Genomic DNA, 22,834 nt, shown 5'->3' with positions numbered 1-22,834 from the left:
CTTCCGTGTCGAAGGTGCTGGGGGCTTCCAGGAGAGGATTTGGTGTAGCATTGAAGCTCCAGACGCACTAAAGGGCATGTTCCCAGTAGGGCGGGGGTCAGCAATCCGCGGCTCTTTTGCGCCGCCGTAGTGGCTCCCTGGAGCATTTTTAAAAAAAGATTGAAAATGGAAAAAGATGGGGGGAAAATAATTGTTTTGTTTTAGTATGTTTTTTGTTTGAGGACAAACATGACACAAACTTTCCCAATTGTTAGAAAGCCCACTGTTTAATATGTTTGTCTGTATGTTTCACTGATGAGAGTATTTGGTGAACATCGATTTGTCCTACTTATTTCGGCGGTTCTTGAACTCACCATAGTGTGGACTGTGACACAACAGTTTGTTTACATGTCCTTCCTTGTCTCATTTTGTCCACCAACAGTTTTATGCTGTGCGTGAATTCACAAAGGTGAGCATTGTTGATGTTATTGAGAGTTGGGGTGCTATTTAGGCTGTAGCTGTATGTACATATTGCATCATTATGCCTCGTTTGTAGGTATATTTGAGCTTATTTAATTATCCTTTACTTTTATCCTCTTTGTATATAATTTAGTTTTGCATGTCTCATAACACATTATGCGTATGTAATATTTGCTGTATTTCAGATAGCTGTTTGTGTGCCATGTTGTTCCAGACCACAGCAAACATTACCTAGCTTGTCAAAGATTGTAAAAAATCTATTAAAAGAAGGGAGCCTGCCGTTTCCTTTAACTTGGACACACACATCTATACCTTTGGCTATTAAAAGACAGTAATTTCCAGCAGTTATCTCACTTTCTGAGTAGCCTCTGATTTACTAATGGTTTCTAATGTTGTAAAAATGTGTAGAATATTAAATTTCAACATTTCTGTCAACGAAGATTTGCTTCAGCCTGCGACAGCCATTTTGATAGTAGGCTATTATAGCTAGTATAGACACGTACGTCATGTGTTGCCTTCATTACAAGACTTATATACGGCTTTTCATTTTTTGCGGCTCCAGACAGATTACTTTTTTGTATTTTTGGTCCAATATGGCTCTTCCAACGTTTTGGGTTGCCGACCCCTGCAGTAGGGCTTACTAAAATGTACCTCTATCTGTATACATTCTAGCATCAAGGCTAGATTTTGGACAACACACGTCCAAAACATCATTGTGGCACCTCTAAAACTTACCGTATTTTTCGGACTATAAGTCGCAGCTTTTTTCATAGTTTGGCCGGGGGTGCGACTTATACTCAGGAGCGACTTATGTGTGAAATTATTAACACATTACCGTAAAATATCAAATAATATTATTTAGCTCATTCACGTAAGAGACTAGACGTATAAGATTTCATGGGATTTAGTGATTAGGAGTGACAGATTGTTTGGTAAACGTATAGCATGTTCTATATGTTATAGTTATTTGAATGACTCTTACCATAATATGTTACGTTAACATACCAGGCACGTTCTCAGTTGGTTATTTATGCGTCATATAACGTACACGTATTCAGCCTGTTGTTCACTATTCTTTATTTATTTTAAATTGCCTTTCAAATGTCTATTCTTGGTGTTGGGTTTTATCAAATACATTTTCCACAAAAATGTGACTTATACTCCAGTGCGACTTAAATGTGTTTTTTCCCTTCTTTATTATGCATTTTCGGCCGGTGCGACTTATGCTCCGAAAAATACGATACTTAAAACTGGTGGAAAAATACTCTAAAATTGGAGATTTAAGAAAAGCAAGGACACAAAAATAGAAATAAAAAATAAATACTCAGAGACAATCACTTTATTTAAGTTTTACAAAGCATTCGCCTCAATAACATGTTAAAACTGTGAACATTGTAGCAACCACATCACAACACCCCCCCCCCTCCCATTAAAATCCTTCCCTGGAAACCGCTAGTGTTTTCCAAAACGCTTCTCCATGCCGCACCACAGGGCTGAAGGCCTCCACTCCATATTGTCTTCATTACTCTGTGCGTGGACGTCTCCTAAACCACATTCTTTAGATTCCCTGCAAACAAGTAAATATAGAGGCGCACACATGTAAACAACACACAGCATATACGCAGGGTCATCACGTCAAGCAACAAATGCACAATGTAATTTCTGCAGATTCCATGTTTGTTATTGTGTTGTAGCTAATATTAAATATAGCACACGCACACACAAAGCGTGGATGAGTAATTGCCTTGACGCAGTCAAAGAGGATGTCCTGTTTGCTAGCTATTGTGGAGCTGTCACTTGTGTCCCGTCAGCCTGTCCATTGTATTTTTAGGACTGGACACTGCAGCTTCACAGCGCCACCTATAGTTTCATGGTAAAACGACGCAGAGGTGCCTGCTTGTGTCCAAGGGCAACCACTGTTTCCATCACTTAGCCATCAAATGATGTAATTCAGTGGTGCGGATGTACCAAATGCAGTGGTGGCTCAGTACAGATTAATCGTCATGCGTGGAAAAATGTGAGCTGACAGAGACAAGAGAGGAGGACATAAAACAGATGTGACAGCGCTGACATTTCAACAGGAGGAAAACGTTTATGGAAAGTCAGGTTCGCTTTCACAGAGAACAAATACTTGTATTTATGAAAAAAAAAAAAAAAAAAAAGGTGAATCGTGCGGTCTTTTTTTCTTGATGGAGGACATGCAGTTAGTTGTTAGAAGGGTTTCCATTGTCTAAAACAGTAAAAGTACTGCATGTTTCTGGTACCCTTTTATTTGGTGGAACGGCAATAGGAAGCTACCTATAGACATTAAAGCAGTCGACTACGGGATCTTGCATTTCAGAAAGCATTTTTAGGACAGCATGTCTGTTCTTAAGCGTAGGGGCTCAGTTTTAGAGTAGCCTCTGTATATTTACTTACTATCCATTGAAAGTGAGCCAACACACAGAACACACAGCCGTTATTATCTCACAAATGGAGCAAGATAACTGTGTCTTGCTTATAGTCAAACATGATGGTGGCGGTGTCATGGTCTGGGGCTGCACAAGTGCTGCCGGCACTGCGGGAGCTGCGGTTTGTTGGGAGGAAGCATGAATTCCAACATGTACTCTGACATTGTCAAACAGAAACTGGGTCTCGCTGCAGTTTTACAACATGAAAAGGAGCCTTGCTGAGGTGATAGAATGGCCTAGTACAGGTGTCGGCAACCCGCGGCTCTAGAGCCGCATGTGGCTCTTTAGCGCCGCCCTAGTGGCTCTATGGAGCTTTTTCAAAAATGTATGAAAAATGGAAAAAGTTGAGGGGAAAATATTTTTTGTGTTGTTTTAATATGGTTTCTGTAGGAGGACAAACATGACACAAACCTCCCTAATTGTTATAAATCACACTGTTTATATTAAACATGCTTCACTGATTCCAGTATTTGGCGAGCACCGTTTTGTCCTACTAATTTTGGCGGTCCTTGAACTCACCGTAGTTTGTTTACATGTATAAGTTTCTCCGACTTTCTAGGACGTGTTTTATGCCACTTCTTTTTCTGTCTCATTTTGTCCACCAAACTTTTAACGTTGTGCATGAATCCACAAAGGTGAGTTTTGTTGATGTTATTGACTTGTGTGGAGTGCTAATCAGACATATTTGGTCACTGCATGACTGCAAGCTAATTGATGCTAACATTTATCTATTTAGGCTAGCTATATGTACATATTGCATCATTATGCCTCATTTGTAGCTATATTTGAGGTAATTTAGTTTCCTTTAAGTCCTCTTAATTCAATTTATATCTCATGACACACTATCTGTATGTAATATGGCTTTTATTTTTTTGCGGCTCCAGACAGATTTGTTTTTGTATTTTTGGTCCAATATGGCTCTTTCAACATTTTGGGTTGCCGACCCCTGGCCGAGTATGACTTCCCCACACCTGAACCCAATTGAGCACCTTCTTTCAATGTTTGTTTTTTTCATGTACATGTTCCAATGCACACACCACAGGGGCCCAATTGAATTTGCTGTGTTTTTTCTTTTATATGTTTGGACGCCTTTTTGAGGCCCTTAACATGCACGAAAAGTCCTCATATTTTGCAGGCACACCAGGTATGGCAAGAAATGTAGTACTTTAGGGGTCCCGAAATATATGGTGTTGGGTCAGGGCATTGGGAAGGATGTGATCGCAAGCGTCATGCGCGCCGGTCGGCTCGCGTGAACCCCGCGGTGTTCAATGCTGCTCGCAGCTTTAATTGCTTTTGTTTTCTACAAGATCATTTATTAATCCGCAAGTTTATAAATAATTTGTTGAGTCTTTATTGTCCGGTCAATTAATTATTGCTATATCTTTTGTAATATGGAAATTGGTTTTGCAGTTATTTTATATGCATATCCCCAGACCTCTGTACAATAACCAATGTACGGGCCACTAAAAGTTTGATACATTACATGTCGTTGTTGAGTATGTATTTTGATCTATATAATATCGCAACATTTGTATTTCAATGGTTTATTTGTAGAGATGTCCGATAATATCGGCCTGCTGATATTAATGCGTTAAAATGTAATATCGGAAATTATCGGTATCGTTTTTTTTATTATCGGTATCGTTTTTTTTAATTTATTTTTTTATTAAATCAACATAAAAAACACAAGATACACTTACAATTAGTGCACCAACCCAAAAAACCTCCCTCCCCCATTCACACTCATTCACACAAAAGGGTTGTTTCTTTCTGTTATTAATATTCTGGTTCCTACATTATATATCAATATATATCAATACAGTCTGCAAGGGATACAGTCCGTAAGCACACATGATTGTGCGTGCTGCTGGTCCACTAATAGTACTAACCTTTAACAGTTCATTTGACTAATTTTCATTAATTACTAGTTTCTTTGTAACTGTTTTTATATTGTTTTACTTTCTTTTATATTCAAGAAAATGTTTTTAATTTATTTATCTTATTAATTTTTTAAAAGTACCTTATCTTCACCATACCTGGTTGTCCAAATTTGGCATAATAATGTGTTAATTCCACGACTGTATATATCGGTTGATATCGGTATTGGTTGATATCGGTATCGGTAATTAAAGAGTTGGACAATATCAGAATATCGGATATCGGCAAAAAGCCATTATCGGACATCCCTATTTATTTGTATAGTGTCCACCTTAGTTCGCAATCTATAATAACTAGCTTTCTGTTTTAGTATTTTCTACCATGTTTTTATATTTATGATATCCATTCTTAAGCAGAAGTAAGAAAGGTGGAGGAGTGCATGTTGTCAAACATCCACCAGTGATGTCATCATAGAGGAGTGGAAGAGAATTCCAGTAAAAAACTGGGCAGCTCTGCTGAATTTCATGTCCAAGAGGATTCAGGATGCTGGATAACCCTTGCATATTTGTTTCCCAAATTTACCATGGTAAGAGATCATTCTCTGCTTCAAAACCTCCATGAACCACTGCTCCCAACGTGTCAGCAGCACTCGCGCAGCCCCAGTCAAGCCACTATGCTTGACTGTAGGACTAGACACAATTAGCATGCTCCTCACTTAGGTTGCCAACTATTTAGACACTGATGGATGTGCGTTGACTCATTTTCAGGGGACAGGAAATCTTTACAGGCTACTTTAAAGGGGTCATACTCAGAGGTGGGTAGTAACGCGCTACATTTACTCCGTTACATCTACTTGAGTAACTTTTGGGATAAATTGTACTTCTAAGAGTAGTATTTATAGAGAAAAAAACGCTACTTTTACTCCGCTCCATTTATCTACATTCAGCTCGCTACTCGCTACTAATTTTTATCGGTCTGTTAATGCACGCTTTGTTTGTTTTGGTTTGTCAGACAGACCTTCAAAGTAGGATCTATCGCATGCCTGCGTTTCACCAATCAGATGCAGTCATTGGCGACGTTTCAGTCCGTTTCACCAATCAGATGCAGTCACTGGTGACGTTGGACCAATCAAACAAAGCCAGGCGGTCACATGACCGTCACACGTGGACCCCGACTTAAACAAGTTGAAAAACTTATTCGGGTGTTACCATTTAGTGGTCAATTGTACGGAATATGTACTGTACTGTGCTATCTACTAATAAAACTTTCAATCAATCAAAAATGTAAAGGAAAAAAGACACTTTTTTATTTCAACCGTACTTCCCGTCAAAAGCCTAAAGACTGACCGCACAGTTCCTGTCTTCACAATAAAAGTGCCGCTCCATCGCGCTTGCGCTAACAAAATAAGAGTCCCCGAAAGCCAGCGCAAACAAGCTGGCAAGCTACGGAGTTTGCCGCCAATGTATTTCTTGTTAAGTGTATAAAAACAAATATGGAAGTTGGACAAATAAGATGCCAAAAACCAACCACTTTCATGTGGTATTAGACAGAAAGGAGGAACTTTTTTTCTCCTCCATTTAAAAACGTGGACGTTATCATAAGGACTGTCTGATTCCAATCAATGCAAGTCATCAGAATCAGGTAATAACACCAACTTATATTCTTGTCTTCATGAAATAAATGAATCTATATGTTAAACATGCATGTATATTCATTAAAACACCTTTAACATGTGAACAGAAGCGGCAAAAAAAATCTATATAAATTATATACTGTATATATAAATGTATGTATATATATATATATATATATATATATATATATATATATATATATATATATATATATGTGTGTGTGTGTGTGTGTGTGTGTGTGTATGTATATGTATATATGAAGTAGATCACCTCGACTTGGTCATTTATTAAGTAATTGATTTACGTTGAAAAACTTATTCGGGTGTTACCATTTAGTGGTCAATTGTACGGAATATGTACTGTACTGTGCAATCTACTAATACAATGTCAATCAATCAATCAATCAATGCCTACTGAGCCTATGGTGCTGTTATGTTATTGTGGCTCAATTTGCCTTAATTTTTTTAATTTTAATGTATTATTATTTAATATATATTATTGTTTTAGTTGCTTAAGAGATATTCCTGGCTCTGAATTTGCTAATTGCTATTTTTATGTTTTTGTGCATTATTTGTTGCCGTCATCATTAAACAAACAGGTTACTCATCACTTACTCAGTACTTGAGTAGTTTTTTTAACTTTTACTCAAGTAAATATTTGGGTGACTACTCCTTACTTTTACTTGAGTAATAAATCTCTAAAGTAACAGTACTCTTACTTGAGTACAATTTCTGGCTACTCTACCCACCTCTGGTTATCTGTATTATGATTATTTTCTATAATTAAAACACTTCCTTGTGGTCTACATAACATGTAATGGTGGTTCTTTGGTCAAAATTTTGCTTTTTTTTCTTCAGACCATCTTCAAGCCGCTTTCTGACCGTCTCTTCGGGATGCACTGTTTGGTGGGCAGTCTTATTTTCTACGTGCCTCCACTTCGACTGCGTCTTCTCCCCGTCAGCAATGTTGTAATTTTTAACCCTTCAATATCGAGTCTCCTGACAGTTACATCTATATCCTAATTTGTATTTGAAATGGCAACAGCGGAGGATGAATGTGCATGTACGAGCCAGAAAAAGAAGGAGCTTATTGACGACAGCGTTGGACTACAGTGGTGGACTTGGACAAAGTTCATTGAGTAAAACTTAAAAATACATGGAGATATATGCTGACGTCACACTTAGGAAAATGTCCCAAATAAGGCTAATTCCAAAAAGCTTGTCCGGAGGAAATATGAAGGAAGGTCAAATTGTTTAATATATATCTCGGCAATGCTTACATGGATTAATTTCAAATTGTCAGGATTTATGCAAAACCCAAATACACAAAAACAGGTACGAATAGCTGCACTGAGGTGGCGACTTGTCCAGGGTGTACCCGCCTTATGCCCGAGTGTTGCTGGGATAGGCTCCAGCTCCCGCCGCGACCCCGAGAGGGACAAGCGGTAGAAAATGGATGGATGAAAGGTACCAATAGGTAAGAAAAATGGGTTTTGCATAACAGGTCTGCTTACATTCGATCCAAGTTTACTCTGTAGTGCAATTCCTTGAGGAGATGATACAAATGTTGCTAAAATGTGAAGGGTACGCTCACTTTTGTGAGGTACCGTATGATAAAACATTTTTTTACAGACCTTTGATGGTCTTGATGACCTGGTCCAGGTGTTTGCTGTCGTTGCGGTCGGGTCGACAGCTCGGGCTGATCTCCAGTGAATAGTCTGGCACGTATTCTGTGAAAAACTGAAACACACAGAACTCCGTTAGGAAACTTAACAATAGCGCTCAGTGGTATAATTTTTATAGGACCATGTTTTTTTGGTTTTAAAAAGACAAAGACGACCCTCCTTTGTGTGTGTGGAGAACATCAATTATATCTGTGCCATCAGCTGATAGCTTTGTGAGTCCTATCTTCAGCCTCACACACACGCACACAAGCACACCTAGATTAATGTATTCCCATGAACCCGCTGGTCCTGTGGTTCATACACACACAAACACACACACGCACACGCGCACACACACACTGCTGCTGGCGCCATGTTTGTTTTGGATGGCCTGAGAAGAGCGCGCTGATGACATCAGCGAGAATTCCGCAAGGACGACAGAGAACGCAGAACGTCACATGGACATGGACTTGTGATGACGCACACGCGGCGATTAAGGACGGTCAACTCATAAATGGAAACATTTATGAGTTGATGAAGCTGCGTCTTCACTCCACACATACACTCATCTTTGGTGACATTTCAGAACATTGAGCTTGTGGCTCTGGACGGCAGCGAGAGGCGGGCCAGGAAGTGGCGGCAGACAGGAAAAGAGGGGAAATGGGAAGTAAAGAGGCGGGACGCTTGCCTGCTTCCTTTCCATAAGCATCCTGCCTTTCCTGTACTTGCTGCTTCTTGTGTTGTTTGCTCATCATCGTCATCATCATCATCATGACACTGCTCAACCTCGCTATTTTTCAATTTTTATTATTGCATACGCTAATAATTATCATCTTATATTGATACTGTCCATCCATCCCACCAATTTTCTACTGTATATGTCAAAATATACCCACGTGGTCGGGGTGGGGCGGGGGCGTGGTTGGGGGCGTGGCTAAGAGGGGAGGAGTATATTTACAGCTAGAATTAAGTGAATTCAGTGAATTCTAGCTATATGTATATTTATTTTATTATATATATATATATATATATATATATATATATATATATATATATATATATAAATAAAAGAAATACTTGAATTTCACTGTTCATTTATTTACACATATACACACACACATAACACTCATCTACTCATTGATGAGTTAAGGGTTGAATTGTCCATCCTTGTTCTATTCTCTGTCACTATTTTTCTAACCATCCTGAACACCCTTTCGCAGGTACCCAGAAAGGTTTCGAGTACCACCAAAAAAACTGAATCTCTGAAGACAGTATAAAAATCTGGTGTACAAATACTGTTTGTATAATAAGCATGTTATTGTTTACAAATGAGGGTTAAGAGTTCAGTACTAAAAAAAGAAAAGAATGTGGCTTAAGTACAGTTTTTTAATTGAGCTGCTGCATTTTTTTGGTTGGGTTGTTTATTTATTTTGAGTAACTTCTACATTTCTAAAAGGGGAGGAATGTAATAGAGTGATCTATGTTTGTCTGTTGCCATCTCCTGGTGAATGTTGGCTATAGCGTACTGGGGTTACTTTTTGGTTGGCCAACGATTTACGTGGTGTTGCGCACCTGACGTCAAGTGTGTGAGTCTGTTCTGAAGTCTACAGTAAAGAGACGTACTTCATCAACTCGCCTGGTTATTGCCTCCAACTCAATATATTACAACAACATTGCTGTTTACGGCAGACGAACTGCTTTACGGTAGAATAAAACATGACTGCTGTTGTTGTGTGTTGTTACCACGCTGGGAGGACGTTAATGAAACTGCCTAACAATAAACCCACATAAGAAACCAAGAACTTGCCCTCGATCATTCTACAGTTATAACGTGTTTGGGCAGGCACGCTGTTTATATTGTGGGAAAGCGGACATGAATACAGGCTGTTGACACGTCACTCAGGTCCGCATGGAGCTGGAGGGGGCATGGCTTCCAGCTCCGCCTGAATTTCAGGAGATTTTCGGGAGAAAATTTGTCCCGGGAGGTTTTCGGGAGAGGCGCTGAATTTCGGGAGTCCCCCGGAAAATCCGGGAGGGTTGGCAAGTATGGTGTTCACAGAGCATAGGAAAATGGTCATCATAACACACTACAAACATACACATTAACACACAAGCAGGTAGCTACAGTATGAATGGCTATATATTTTATTATTTGCGCACTATTGACTAATAATGCACCGAACATTTGGCCGGAAAAAGACATACTTTAATCACCGGAACAGTGTTCCTGAAACCGATGTTGTAATGACGTAAGCTATACGCACGGGTTTGTCTGGAGCGGAGGCAGCATGTCTGCGCTGTGGATGTACTTTAATATATTCGAGATATACCTGCGGACAGTTATCTTCACAATTTCAGATGACAGTGGCGGCTTTTAATGAGAGAAAGGCTCCTAGCAACGCAAAGTCTGGCTCGCTTTTCGCCACGGACATGGCACCACAGTATCTAAACAGTCTCTCTCCAATAACACCAAAAATAGATGCTAGATTTGATGCCAGTAAATCTAAAAAAAAAAAAAAAAATCTCAACAAAGTATAATAAGCAGCAACAATTTGAAAATAGAAAAAAAAACTATATTATGTAAGGCTGGATGGCTGAAATATTGTGTAAATTATTGTATAACATTTTCTGGTCGAGTCCTCCATTACTGAATGATTAGCAGACTCAATATTAAATTTTATTAATTAATAGAGAAGGTAAAAACATTGCCATACAGCATAATGAAGGCCATTAACTTGTACAACATGTAATGTACAGAATATCAAAAGCATTTATTCAGGTAGAATTATCCCAGATTACATCTGGTATACCCCTCACCCCCCAAAAATTATATGTCTAGGGTACACTTATTATAGCTATCTGCGATTATCGCGATTAATTCAGAGTTAACTATGAACAATCCATCCATCCATCCATCCATTTTCTACCGCTTAGTCCCTTCGGGGTCACGGGGGGCGCTGGAGCCTATCTCAGCTACAATCGGGCGGAAGGCGGGGTACATCCTGGACAAGTCGCCACCTCATCACAGGGCCAACACAGATAGACAAACTGTGATTAATTGTGATTACATATTTTAATCGTTTGACAGCCCTAGTTCAAATAAAATATTATTTGGAGCAACATGCTTTTTGATTTGACAACTGCGAGTTGAAAGTCAATTTTAAAACAAACTGGTGGTAATAAGATCCCTGATGACGGTTGTATTAGCCAATCAGAAGCCTGAAAACAGGGATTTGAAGAAAAGGGACAACAACAACGAATCAAGCAACATGGGGAGTCATACGGTACGTGTGGACTTATTATGGAATATCACGCTTTAACTGAACAATAAATGAATGTGTGTATTCATCTACAGCTATAGAGAATGTTAGCACACACACACACACACATTTTCTTGGAAGACCACAAAGCCAGTTTTGTCCAGCTTTGCTTGGTCATCGTTGATAAATGCTCCTCTTATTGAGCATCACACACACACACACACACACACACACACACACACACACACACACACACACACACACACACACACACACACACACACACACAGTACATTGTAGAAGCAATGATAAGGTTCTTCCATTATTCTCTAAATTGGAGGCCAACATTTCAAAAAGCCGCCATGAACATATGCTTGAGTGTGTGCTAGCTTTGTCATCATTGTCTGAGGCAGCTGCCCTAATGGCCGCCATCTTTTCAAGTGAGAGCCTCTAAATGAGGTCAGAGGTTACAGAGGGCCGCAGGACTATGGCAAGGAGAAACAATCGGTACCTTTATCACAGACACACACTCTCACACTGCGGTTCAGTGAGACGAGACACAAAAATGTTTGTGTATATTTTCTTTTCAAACACATGTGTCAATTAAAACATGGGCCTGGTGTGTAAGATGTAGTACTACCTCATGGTCCGGAATATCTGAGGCAAGGGGCTTTCCCAGAACTGCTGCAGTCAGGTAGGTCCAGCAGCGAGCCGTGTTGGCGAGGTTGTAGCCCCCTGGTGGAAGGAGACAGGTAAGCCACGCCCACATTGGCAAGAATAAATTAATGTTATGGACAGGTAAAGGTGTGTTATTATTGCCCTTGCTGCCTATAATATTTAGAGCCCTTTTTTGACCTAAAAATCCTCCCCCCAAAAAACAAACAAGACAAATACATCGGTGTGCATTTGGATGTTGAGATGAATCCCCACGAAATTTGGGACACACTTTTAGGGAACTGACCAAACATGTATGTACTAGTAAAATTTCAGCAGGATTGGTTGGAAAAACATGGCCGCCAAGAAGCAAAACACCAGGCGCAACTAATTACTTGTAAGTGGTTTTAAAATTTGTGGTTATCTGTATTGCATACTGTACATTTTGAACACAACCCAATGGGGGTGGCACAAATGCCATTTACAGTGAGGGAAGGGAAAAGAGGCCAGTTTGTATTCCAGTAAAATGGCTTCATTGTTAGCAGCGCACACACACACACATGGACATCTCACCTCCTCCCAACAGCAGCGTCGGCAGGTGCCACTGCAGAACATATTGTAGGCAGTTAGCCACGCCCACCGGGGTCATGTTAAAAGAACACATGGGGTCGCCCGCCATGGTGTCTGCTCCAAGCTGCATCACTACCGCCTCTGGGTTGAACTGCACATGCACTTCCGACATCACGCTGCAAAAGGGAAAAGCATCTCTTTGTTACCAACTTAATGGGCGCGGTCAGAGAAGCGGCGAGGGAGTGTTCGTGCCTGGTGAAAACTTGGAAGTATCGGTCGTCCTGGATGCCGTCCTCCAGTGGCACATTGATGGCGTACCAGCGGCCCTTACCCAATCCGGTATCGGCCACATCCCCTGTACCTACACACACACACTTATGTTCAAGTGTGTCATAGTATTAAAAATCAGGAAAAACGCGTTGAGCTACCTGGGAAGAATCCCGGGGAGAACTTGTGCAGGGAGACCGTCATGACTTTAGACGTGAAGCTGAAGGCATCCTCCACACCTGCAGGAATAAGGCATCCTTAAAGTCCTTGAAGACACAATTATAATAGTAAAGCAAAGCAAAGGCGGTGCTAACACATGTTACAAAGTAGGCTGGAATTTTTTTTATTTTTTAATCACAGTTTCATCTGCTGGATTTGGATTAAAAAAACAAAACTATTCTGCACCACAATTTAATTTGGCCTTTGCACCACTATTAAGAAAATTATTATATGCAGCCCTGCCAAGTCACTGACAAGGTAGCCAACAAACGCTGCACATTTAAAGGAATCAAAAGGGGCGTGGCTTTTTAAAATTGCCATTCTGCAGGTCCTTTTTGTGTAACGGCGTACCGTCTCCGTGATGCAGGTCCACGTCCACGTAAAGGACTCGATCATATTTCTCCCGCAGCTTAAGAATCCCTAACACGATGTCATTCACGTAGCAGAAGCCCGACGCCTCGTCCCTGGAGGGTAACAAAAATTGGTCAGTGGTGACAGATACAATTAAACCATTAGTCTCCTTCTCCTGTCTTACTTCTTGGCGTGGTGCCACCCCCCCGCCCAGTTGATGGCCACGTCGCTCGTCTGGTCCAGCAGGCACTGGGCGGCTGTGAGCGTAGCGCCCCCTACTGCTGCGGCATACTCAAATATACCCTCCACCACTGGACAGTCGTAACCTGGAGGACGTTAAATGGCGGACAGAGCAGGAAAAGGTGGTGCAACGAGACGGAAGGATGAACAGGGGAGGACAAAAGGAGGAAGCGACATTTTAGGGATGACGGCTTCGTTTATTTGGAACTTGCTACACATGCCTGAAAAAGAGTAGGAAGAATCTGAGCTCATTTAATCCTACTCTTTCTCCATATTTAAGCAATTACTTATAGTGTGTTCACTTCCTGTGTCTAACATGTTCACATACTGTATGACCATTTTGTATCTGTTCTATTAATGGTATCAATAGGGTTTTATTTGTTTCAAACATGCTACTACAAGTACAAACCCCGTTTCCATATGTGTTGGGAAATTGTGTTAGATGTAAATATAAACGGAATACAATGATTTGCAAATCCTTTTCAACCCATATTCAATTGAATGCACTACAAAGACAAGATATTTGATGTTCAAACTCATAAACTTTTTTTTTTTTGCAAATAATAATTAACTTAGAATTTCATGGCTGCAACACGTACCAAAGTAGTTGGGAAAGGGCATGTTCACCACTGTGTTACATTACCTTTTCTTTTAACAACACCCAATAAACGATTGGGAACTGAGGAAACTAATTGTTGAAGCTTTGAAAGTGGAATTCTTTCTCATTCTTATTTTATGTAGAGCTTCAGTCGTTCAACAGTCCGGGGTCTCCGCTGTCGTATTTTACGCTTCATAATGCGCCACACATTTTTGATGGGAGACAGGTCTGGACTCCAGCCGGGCCAGGAAAGTACCCGCACTCTTTTTTTACGAAGCCATGCTGTTGTAACACGTGCTGAATGTGGCTTGGCACTGTCTTGCTGAAATAAGCAGGGGCGTCCATGAAAAAGACGGCGCTTAGATGGCAGCATATGTTGTTCCAAAACCTGTATGTACCTTTCAGCATTAATGGTGCCTTCACAGATGAGTAAGTTACCACAGATGCTGGCTTTTGAACTTTGCGTCGATAACAGTCTGGATGGTTCGCTTCCCTTTTGGTCCGGATGACACGATGTCGAATATTTCCAAAAAACAATTTGAAATGTGGACTCGTCAGACCACAGAAAACTTTTCCACTTTGCATCAGTCCATCTTAGATGATCTCGGACCCAGAGAAGCCGGCGGTGTTTCTGGATGTTGTTGATAAGTGGCTTTCGCTTTGCATAGTAAAGCTTTAACTTGCACTTACAGATGTAGCGAAGAACTGTATTTAGTGGCAGTGGTTTTCTGAAGTTTTCCTGAGCCCATGTGGTGATATCCTTTAGAGATTGATGTCGGTTTTTGATACAGTGCCGTCTGAGGGATCGAAGGTCACGGTCATTCAATGTTGGTTTCCAGCCATGCCGCTTACGTGGAGTGATTTCTCCAGATTCTCTGAACCTTTTGATGATATTATGGACCGTAGATGGTGAAATCCCTAAATTCCTTGCAATTGCACTTTGAGAAACGTTGTTCTTAAACTGTTTGACTATTTGCTCACGCAGTTGTGGACAAAGGGGTGTACCTCGCCCCATCCTTTCTTGTGAAAGGCTGAGCATTTTTTGGGAAGCTGTTTTTATACCCAATCATGGCACCCACCTGTTCCCAATTAGCCTGCACACCTGTGGGATGTTCCAAATAAGTGTTTGATGAGCATTCCTCAACTTTATCAGTATTTATTGCCACCTTTCCCAACTTCTTTGTCACGTATTGCTGGCATCAAATTCTAAACTTAATGATTATTTGCAAAAAAAAAAAATGTTTATCAGTTTGAACATCAAATATGTTGTCTTTGTAGCATATTCAACTTAATATGGGTTGAAAATGATTTGCAAATCATTGTATTCCGTTTATATTTACATCCAACACAATTTCCCAACTCATATGGAAACGGGGTTTGTACTACAATATGTTTACCTTTGCACAATTCAACATGTTTGAAAAGGGGTCAGAAGAAGTAGATCTTGTGTAATCATACCTCTTCTCCATATCTCAACAGTTACTGATAACTTGTTCACTTCCTGTATTTAAATGTCACCATTTTCCAATCGGGCAAAAAAAGAACAAATGATAGATGGCTTTTTATAAAATTAAATAACAATACATTTCGCAGCCGAGTGTGAAGCGACTGGGATGAGAATCAGCACCTTCAAGTCCGAGTCCATGGTTCTCGCCCGGAAAAGGGTGGAGTGCCATCTCCGGGTTGGGGAGGAGATCTTACCAGAAGTGGAGGAGCTCAAGTACCTTGGAGTCCTGATCACGAGTGAGGGAAGAGTGGATTGTGAGATCGACAGGCGGATCGGTGCGGCGTCTTCAGTAATGCGGACGCTGTATCGATCCGTTGTGGTGAAGAAGGAGCTGAGCCAGAAGGCAAAGCTCTCAATTTACCGGTCGATCTACGTTCCCATCCTCACCTATGGTCATGAGCTTTGGGTTATGACCGAAAGGACAAGATCACGGGTACAAGCGGCCGAAATGAGCTACCTCCGCCGGGTGGCGGGGCTCTCCCTTAGAGATAGGGTGAGAAGCTCTGTCATCCGGGAGGAGCTCAAAGTAAAGCCGCTGCTCCTCCACATCGAGAGGAGCCAGATGAGGTGGTTTGGGCATCTGGTCAGGATGCCACCCGAACGCCTCCCTCGGGAGGTGTTTCGGGCACGTCTGACCGGTAGGAGGCCACGGGGAAGACCCAGGACACGTTGGGAAGACTATGTCTCCCGGCTGGCCTGGGAACGCCTCGGGATCCCCCGGGAGGAGCTGGACGAAGTGGCTGGGGAGAGGAAAGTCTGGGCTTCACTGCTTAGGCTGCTGCCCCCGCGACCCAACCTCGGATAAGCGGAAGAAGACGGATGGATGTATGGAACAATACATTTGAAAATGAAAATGCTGATAAAAATAAGTAAATAGCTAAAATAAATAATATCCTTAAATATTACAAAATCACTATAAATATTAATTGTGAAAATAGAAACACCAAAATAATAATTGCATAAATAAATTAGATTAAGAAATAAAAAATGATCCCTGGTCGACACAAGGGACATCACTGGTATTCATATTTCCCCAGCAAGGTGAAGTCTTACCAGACGACGGAAGAGTGTCTCCAAGCTCTTTCTCCTTAGCACTACTGCTAATCATGACCACCGCTGATCAAAGGCTGGGCTGCACGCTTGTCGAGGTGTGCACTTCACCTTTCACTGGGGTGTTTATGAGCACTCCGCGGGATTAAAAAATTGCCCTGCATGACTGGATCAGCGCTCTTTTGGCAAATATTTTGCCTTTAGTGACTGCTTGTATTTGATTACTGAGAAAAGGCATGATACTTTGAATCTGTACCGTGTATAAATTCAGCACCTCTGTATGGAACATCTGAATACATTTACTGTTACACCTCTAGTATCTAGAGGTTCCTGATACTCACTAAATATGGCCACAAAGGCGCTAAGTTGGCAAAACTGATCCTTTCTCCAGTGCCTTTTAATTCTTTGTAAAAACAGATGAGTTTGAACTGGTTTAAGAAGCGGAGTTACGATGCATACCACCACCTAACAGGGCCGCCAAAAATAATCACCATTTGCTTGTAATGTTTCATAATAAACTGTCTCATTCCAGCACATTGCTTGAGTTCCTTATTCAATCCACAAGTTTACGCAACACATTTATGTGCTAAATGTTTTGAGTTATATTCAGAGACACTTATGACTATTCCAGAAATCATATTTCCCACTTTTGTGAGTACTTTCTGAGTCTAAATAAAGTGGTGTTGATGAATCCCTAACAATTTACCTGCAGCACTTTGATGTTTGATACAGTGGCGCCTCCTGTTGTCAGTAAAATTAATTGCAAGTATGCTAAAAAGCAATAATTATTTTTTTAAATATATATTTACTTTTTGTTACATTTTGGTGTCTTTCATACCATGTCTGACAGGGGCAATTGTGTACCAATGTCCAAATGAAATGATCCAAAACCAAAACACACATAAATGCTATCGAAAGAATGCAAAAGGACAATAAAAATGCTGTAATCACATACACGCTGCAGGATCAAAAATGAATGGAAAAAAAAAAGAAAATAAATCAAACACCAAAAACTACCAGTAAATTAGCCAGGCTACTAGTAACACCACACTTGAGGGATATCTATCTTTAATGACATCTGGGGTGAGTTTTTCCTTGCCCTTATGTGGGCTCTGTACAGAGGATGTTGTTGTGGCTTGTGCAGCCCTTTGAGACACTTGTGATTTAGGGCTATATAAATAAACATTGATTGATTGATGATTGATTGACATGAGCAGGATAGGATGCCCAGAAGAAAGTTGGTGGAATTAAATATTTCATTCTTCTTTATGTCTTTGTCTAAATCTTGGCTGTAAAAATCAGTTGCTCTATAATGCTAAGAGTAATCTATCGATTAGTTTGATCGATTAATCAAGTGATCGGATAAAACACACTTTATTGCCTCAATGCAAATTTTAGGGAAAAATGTTGACATAAAAAACAATTTTTATGCTTGCCACAAGCTTTATTCTTTTTTTTTCTCAAATAAATGCACATCATCAACAATTAAATTACTCTTTTCCCATGTGTGCATTGATACATTAAATAAAACAACATCTCCGCTGTTTGTTGCAGCACAGATAATAGCACCAACACACCACCGCGCTCATGTGCGCTCTATTACAGCGGCTGTGCAGAAACTATGTCTGCGTATTTAAAGGGGAACTGCACTTTTTTGGGAATTTTGCTTATCTTTCACAAATATTATGAAAGACGTGATGGCAGATGTATTTTTTTTAATGCATCCTAACTTGTAAATAAACGTAAATAACATTCTGCTTACAACAGAGCAAATGGGAGGTCCTCTATACCGCCCATAAAACCCAATACATAACCTTCCGAAAACCACCAACAACATACCATTTACATTTTGTGACTTGAATATTAACCAAGTGTTAGTGATATTGTTATTATAAGCGCTAACGCAGACAAACTATTTCTCCATGATCACTAACTAGCGTGTGTGCCAATGTTTACATCATCGAGTGGTAAGCGGCTTCCTCGCTTCTTTTACTCGTGGACGTTTATTGTAGATCATATTTCATGCCTCTCACCTGGATAGTAGAAGCATGAGGACGTATTCTGACACGTTGGTACACTTTGACAGCCAATTTAGACCCGGTAATGGCGAGAACGACACGAAAAGACACTTGGTTCCAGCCCCCTTTTCTTTGCGAGGATTATAAGTAATTTTTCATCTAAAACGAGAATAAAACACTATTTTATCCGTCGGCATCCTAATGACAGCAGACATTGTACAGTAAGTGATGTTTTATTATGTTTGTTGGCTCTCATGAAGTCTGCAGTGAGTAGTAATGATGTAGTGGGGAAAAAAAAGCAAACGTCGTGATGTGTTTTTTTTTTAAATCAATGCGTTGCGTATGCTTAAAATGATCAAAATACGTAAATATTAAAAGTTATTATTAATATGCCCGTTACTACATTACATATTATACTTAAAGCATGTAATGGAGGTGTTTGGATGTCTTTTAAGGGCTTTTATAGGCAGAATGGAGCGTCTTCCACAGGCTCCATTGTAAGCTGACCCTTGATTGCATTTATCTATTATTTAGAATGCGTAAAAAAATTAAATATATGTGCTCTTGTCTTACATAAGGATTGGGCGTCGGGTATGCTTAAAATGATCAAAATACGTGAATATTAAAAATTATTATTAATGTGCCCGTTATTACAATACATATCATACTTACAGCATATGTTGAAGAGGTTCATTTAACCTACTATTGTGTATTTATAAATGGTTGATTTATATAGGCTAGTAAGGTAAAGTTTTGTACCTGACAGGTTTCGGCTATCTTGCTTCTGCAGCCTTCATCAGAGGTGTCACGTGATGTTAGCGTGACGTCATCTCTAACCTGTTATATGGATCGTTCGGTGTCCCCTGGTGTGCGCCGGGGGTAGGGCGGGGAGCCCCCTGTCGTCTGGATGTCTAGCAAACGGCCGGGGGCGGCCCTGCAGGACTGTGTACCAGGTGTGGGATAGTTGGTAGGCTCCTTCGTCCCTGGGGGGATCTCATATATCACATCACACTTGTTCTCAGGGGGGATCTGATCTATAGAGTGTACTAGGATTTGACGAAGCTTGATGTGCAGCTTCACTGGTGTGCTGATGCGGTGTTTCCTCATCGCTCGCTGTATGCGTTCTGTGACGCCCCTGACGTATGGGAGGGTGACCATGCTCAGGTTCTCAGGCCTCGAACATTTCTTCTTTTTTTCCTCCTTGTTGTTCCTCTGGACCTCTCGTTTGCCTTTGTTTATGGCCCAGTTTGGGTAGTTGCAGGCTTTGAGCGTCTGTTTTATGTGGTCCTCCTCCTTTTCTCTGTCGTGGTTGTCTGTGTTGTCCCCGGCGCACACCAGGGGACACCGCCATCCCATTACTTCAGGTGGGATGGAACAATCCATTTAACACGTCACAGATGACGTCACGCTAACATCACGTGACACCTCTGATGAAGGCTGCAGAAGCAAGATAGCCGAAACTTGTCAGGTACAAAACTTTACCTTACTAGCCTATATAAATCAACCATTTATAAATACTTACAAAATGTAATGGAGGTGTTTGGATGTCTTTTAAGGGCTTTTATAGGCAGAATGGAGCAACTCCCACAGGCTCCATTGTAAGCTGACTCTTGATTGCATTTATGTAATATTTACAATGCACAAAAAAGAAAAATATACGTGCTATTGTCTTACATAAGGATTGTGAATGATAGGCGAAATTCCCAAAAAGTGCAGTTCCCCTTTAAAGTTCCGTACACTCAATGTGGTCCGAATTTCTATTTTTTTCTTATTCTTACACTCATGAAACGAATAATAGAAGCAACAGAATCTAAATTGGGTTTTTTTTTAAGCAAACTAATTATTTTATCATTGCTGCCCTAAATACAATAACATATTACTGGCTCCCTGTTCATTTTAGAATTGATTTTAAAACCTTGCTGTTTGTTTTTAAAGCTTTACATGGACTGGCACCTCAGTATATCTCGGACCTCATCCAAACTTACAATCCTGCGCGCGCTCTGAGGTCCGAGAGCCAGCTCCAGCTCGTGGTGTCCAAGACGAGACTTAAAACCAGGGGAGACAGGGCCTTCTCTGTGGTCGGCCCTAAGCTCTGGAACACTCTGCCCCTCTATGTTCGAACTGCTCCCACAGTGGAGTGTTTTAAGTCTCGTCTTAAGACCCACTTTTATTCTCTGGCTTTTAACACTACGTGAGTTGTGTGGTCCTCAATCAATCAATCAATCAATCTTTATTTATATAGCCCTAAATCACAAGTGTCTCAAAGGGCTGCACAAGCCACAACGACATCCTCGGTACAAAGCCCACATACGGGCAAGGAAAAACTCACCCCAGTGGGACGTCGATGTGAATGACTATGAGAAACCTTGGAGAGGACCGCATATGTGGGTAACCCCCCCCCTCTAGGGGAGACCGAAAGCAATGGATGTCGAGTGGGTCTGACATAATATTGTGAGAGTCCAGTCCATAGTGGATCCAACATAATAGTAGTAAGAGTCCAGTCCATAGTGGGGCCAGCAGGACACCATCCCGAGCGGAGACGGGTCAGCAGCGCAGCTGTGTTTTTAAAATGTTGCTTTCTATTTACTGTTTTAATTGGTTTTACCCTTTGAAATTGTTTTTAATCATATTTATTTTATATTGTTTTTAATTGTGTTTAATATTGTTGTGCAGCACTTTGGAAACATTTTGTTGTTTAAATGTGCTATATAAATAAAGTGGATTGGATTGGATTGGATATTACATCTTAAGTTTTTAAAAGACAGATATCCTTCAGTTCTAGCACCCCTGGCGGCTAACTTCCGGGTAATCTGCCTAACTAATGTTCTGTAAAATTGCAGCATTTCTCTACTGCAGTTTTTTTAGGGAGTTTTTGCATTTTGGCATTTGCAGAATTTCCCCCCCCCCTTTTTTTTCATCCTGCAGCGTTTATGTGTTTAAAGTTAAAGTACCACTGATAGTCACACACACACACTAGGTGTGGTGAAATTACCCTCTGCATTTGACCCATTCCCTCGTTCCACCCCCTGGGAGGTGAGGGGAGCAGTGAGCAGCAGCGGTGACCGTGCTCGGGAATCATTTTGGTGATTGAACCCCCAATTCCAACCCTTGATGCTGAGTGCCAAGCAGGGAGGTAATGGGTCCCATTTTTATAGTCTTTGGTATGACTCGGCCGGGGTTGTTGCATGTTTTAAGTTGTTAGGAGCGTTTCTCATGTCGCTGTACTTTACCTTAAAAATGGGAACCTCACTACTGTCGTTGTAGTTATTGAAAACTGTGAAACTTGATGTCATATGAATGATTAGAGTTGACCTCCCTTACCCAGGCCATAGTCAACTGACTGTGGGTCATCATTGTCTCCATCCTGGCTGATCTTGTGAAGATGCTCCAGGTAGGAGTCTGTGTGGAACATGGCCATGTCCTCTATAGAAGCCACTTGAGGTTTTACAATGCTGGCATGGAAGGAGAACAAGTATTAGTGTTGCATCTTCACCCAAGTTGTGTCACTGTCAACAACAAACCTCATATGTTTGAGGAGTCCATAGGCTTCTATCAGTGAGTGGACCATACTCGCCTACAAAAATCGACAGGAAAAAAAACACGATCCGTCTTCAAGACTTCAACCTGCATCCTCAAAACATGTTTATTGCAATAATGCAAAGATGATGAACTCACCCGGTTTGGCACTTTGGATAACGAATCGCAAGTTTCAATGTATTCCTGGCTAAAAACATACGCAACATTCCGTTTGCTGTAGCTGTGGTTAACGCTGTCTCCTTTCAAACTCATTTAGGACTGATACGACGTAGAAAAAACAAGCACACCGCACAATAATATGAATACAAGCATAAAATAAGTATAATATAAAAACACACTAAAACTCAAGCAGAATGTCTTCTATAGTTTTCATTGGCGGTAGGCAAACCAGTGTTCCCATTTAGTGTTTCACCGTAAACACTCCCCCGGAAACTACAACTGACTGTTTTCGTATTACATTATTTTATCAGAGAAAATAC

General features: G+C 40.7%; 1 protein-coding gene across 1 annotated transcript; it reads right to left on the bottom strand.

Annotated features, from left to right (window-relative positions):
* Positions 1–1,886: 1,886 nt before the first annotated feature.
* Positions 1,887–22,795, bottom strand: hdac8 (histone deacetylase 8). The gene is made up of 11 exons (XM_061960898.2): positions 22,494–22,795; positions 22,340–22,392; positions 22,140–22,270; positions 13,590–13,731; positions 13,406–13,518; positions 12,997–13,074; positions 12,821–12,929; positions 12,572–12,744; positions 11,985–12,079; positions 8,055–8,160; positions 1,887–2,026 (listed from the first exon to the last, which is right to left on the bottom strand). The coding sequence occupies exons 1-11, from the start codon at positions 22,605–22,607 to the stop codon at positions 2,004–2,006; spliced, it is 1,137 nt and encodes a 378-aa protein (XP_061816882.1). The 5' UTR covers positions 22,608–22,795; the 3' UTR covers positions 1,887–2,003.
* Positions 22,796–22,834: the final 39 nt, after the last annotated feature.

The sequence above is a fragment of the Nerophis lumbriciformis genome, linkage group LG05 (assembly GCF_033978685.3).
Source record: "Nerophis lumbriciformis linkage group LG05, RoL_Nlum_v2.1, whole genome shotgun sequence".
NCBI lineage: Eukaryota > Metazoa > Chordata > Actinopteri > Syngnathiformes > Syngnathidae > Nerophis > Nerophis lumbriciformis.
This window is presented reverse-complemented; position numbering and strand designations above follow the sequence as displayed.

Coding starts and splice junctions, on each gene's coding strand:
- hdac8 (XM_061960898.2), bottom strand. CDS start 22,607: ATGAGTTTGAAAGGAGACAGCGTTAACCACAGCTACAGCAAACGGAAT. Junction 12,745..12,820: donor TACTTCCAAGTTTTCACCAG/GCACGAACACTC, acceptor TCCCTTTTGCAG/CGTGATGTCGGAAGTGCATG. Junction 8,161..11,984: donor CAGATATTCCGGACCATGAG/GTAGTACTACAT, acceptor TGTGTGTTTCAG/TTTTTCACAGAATACGTGCC.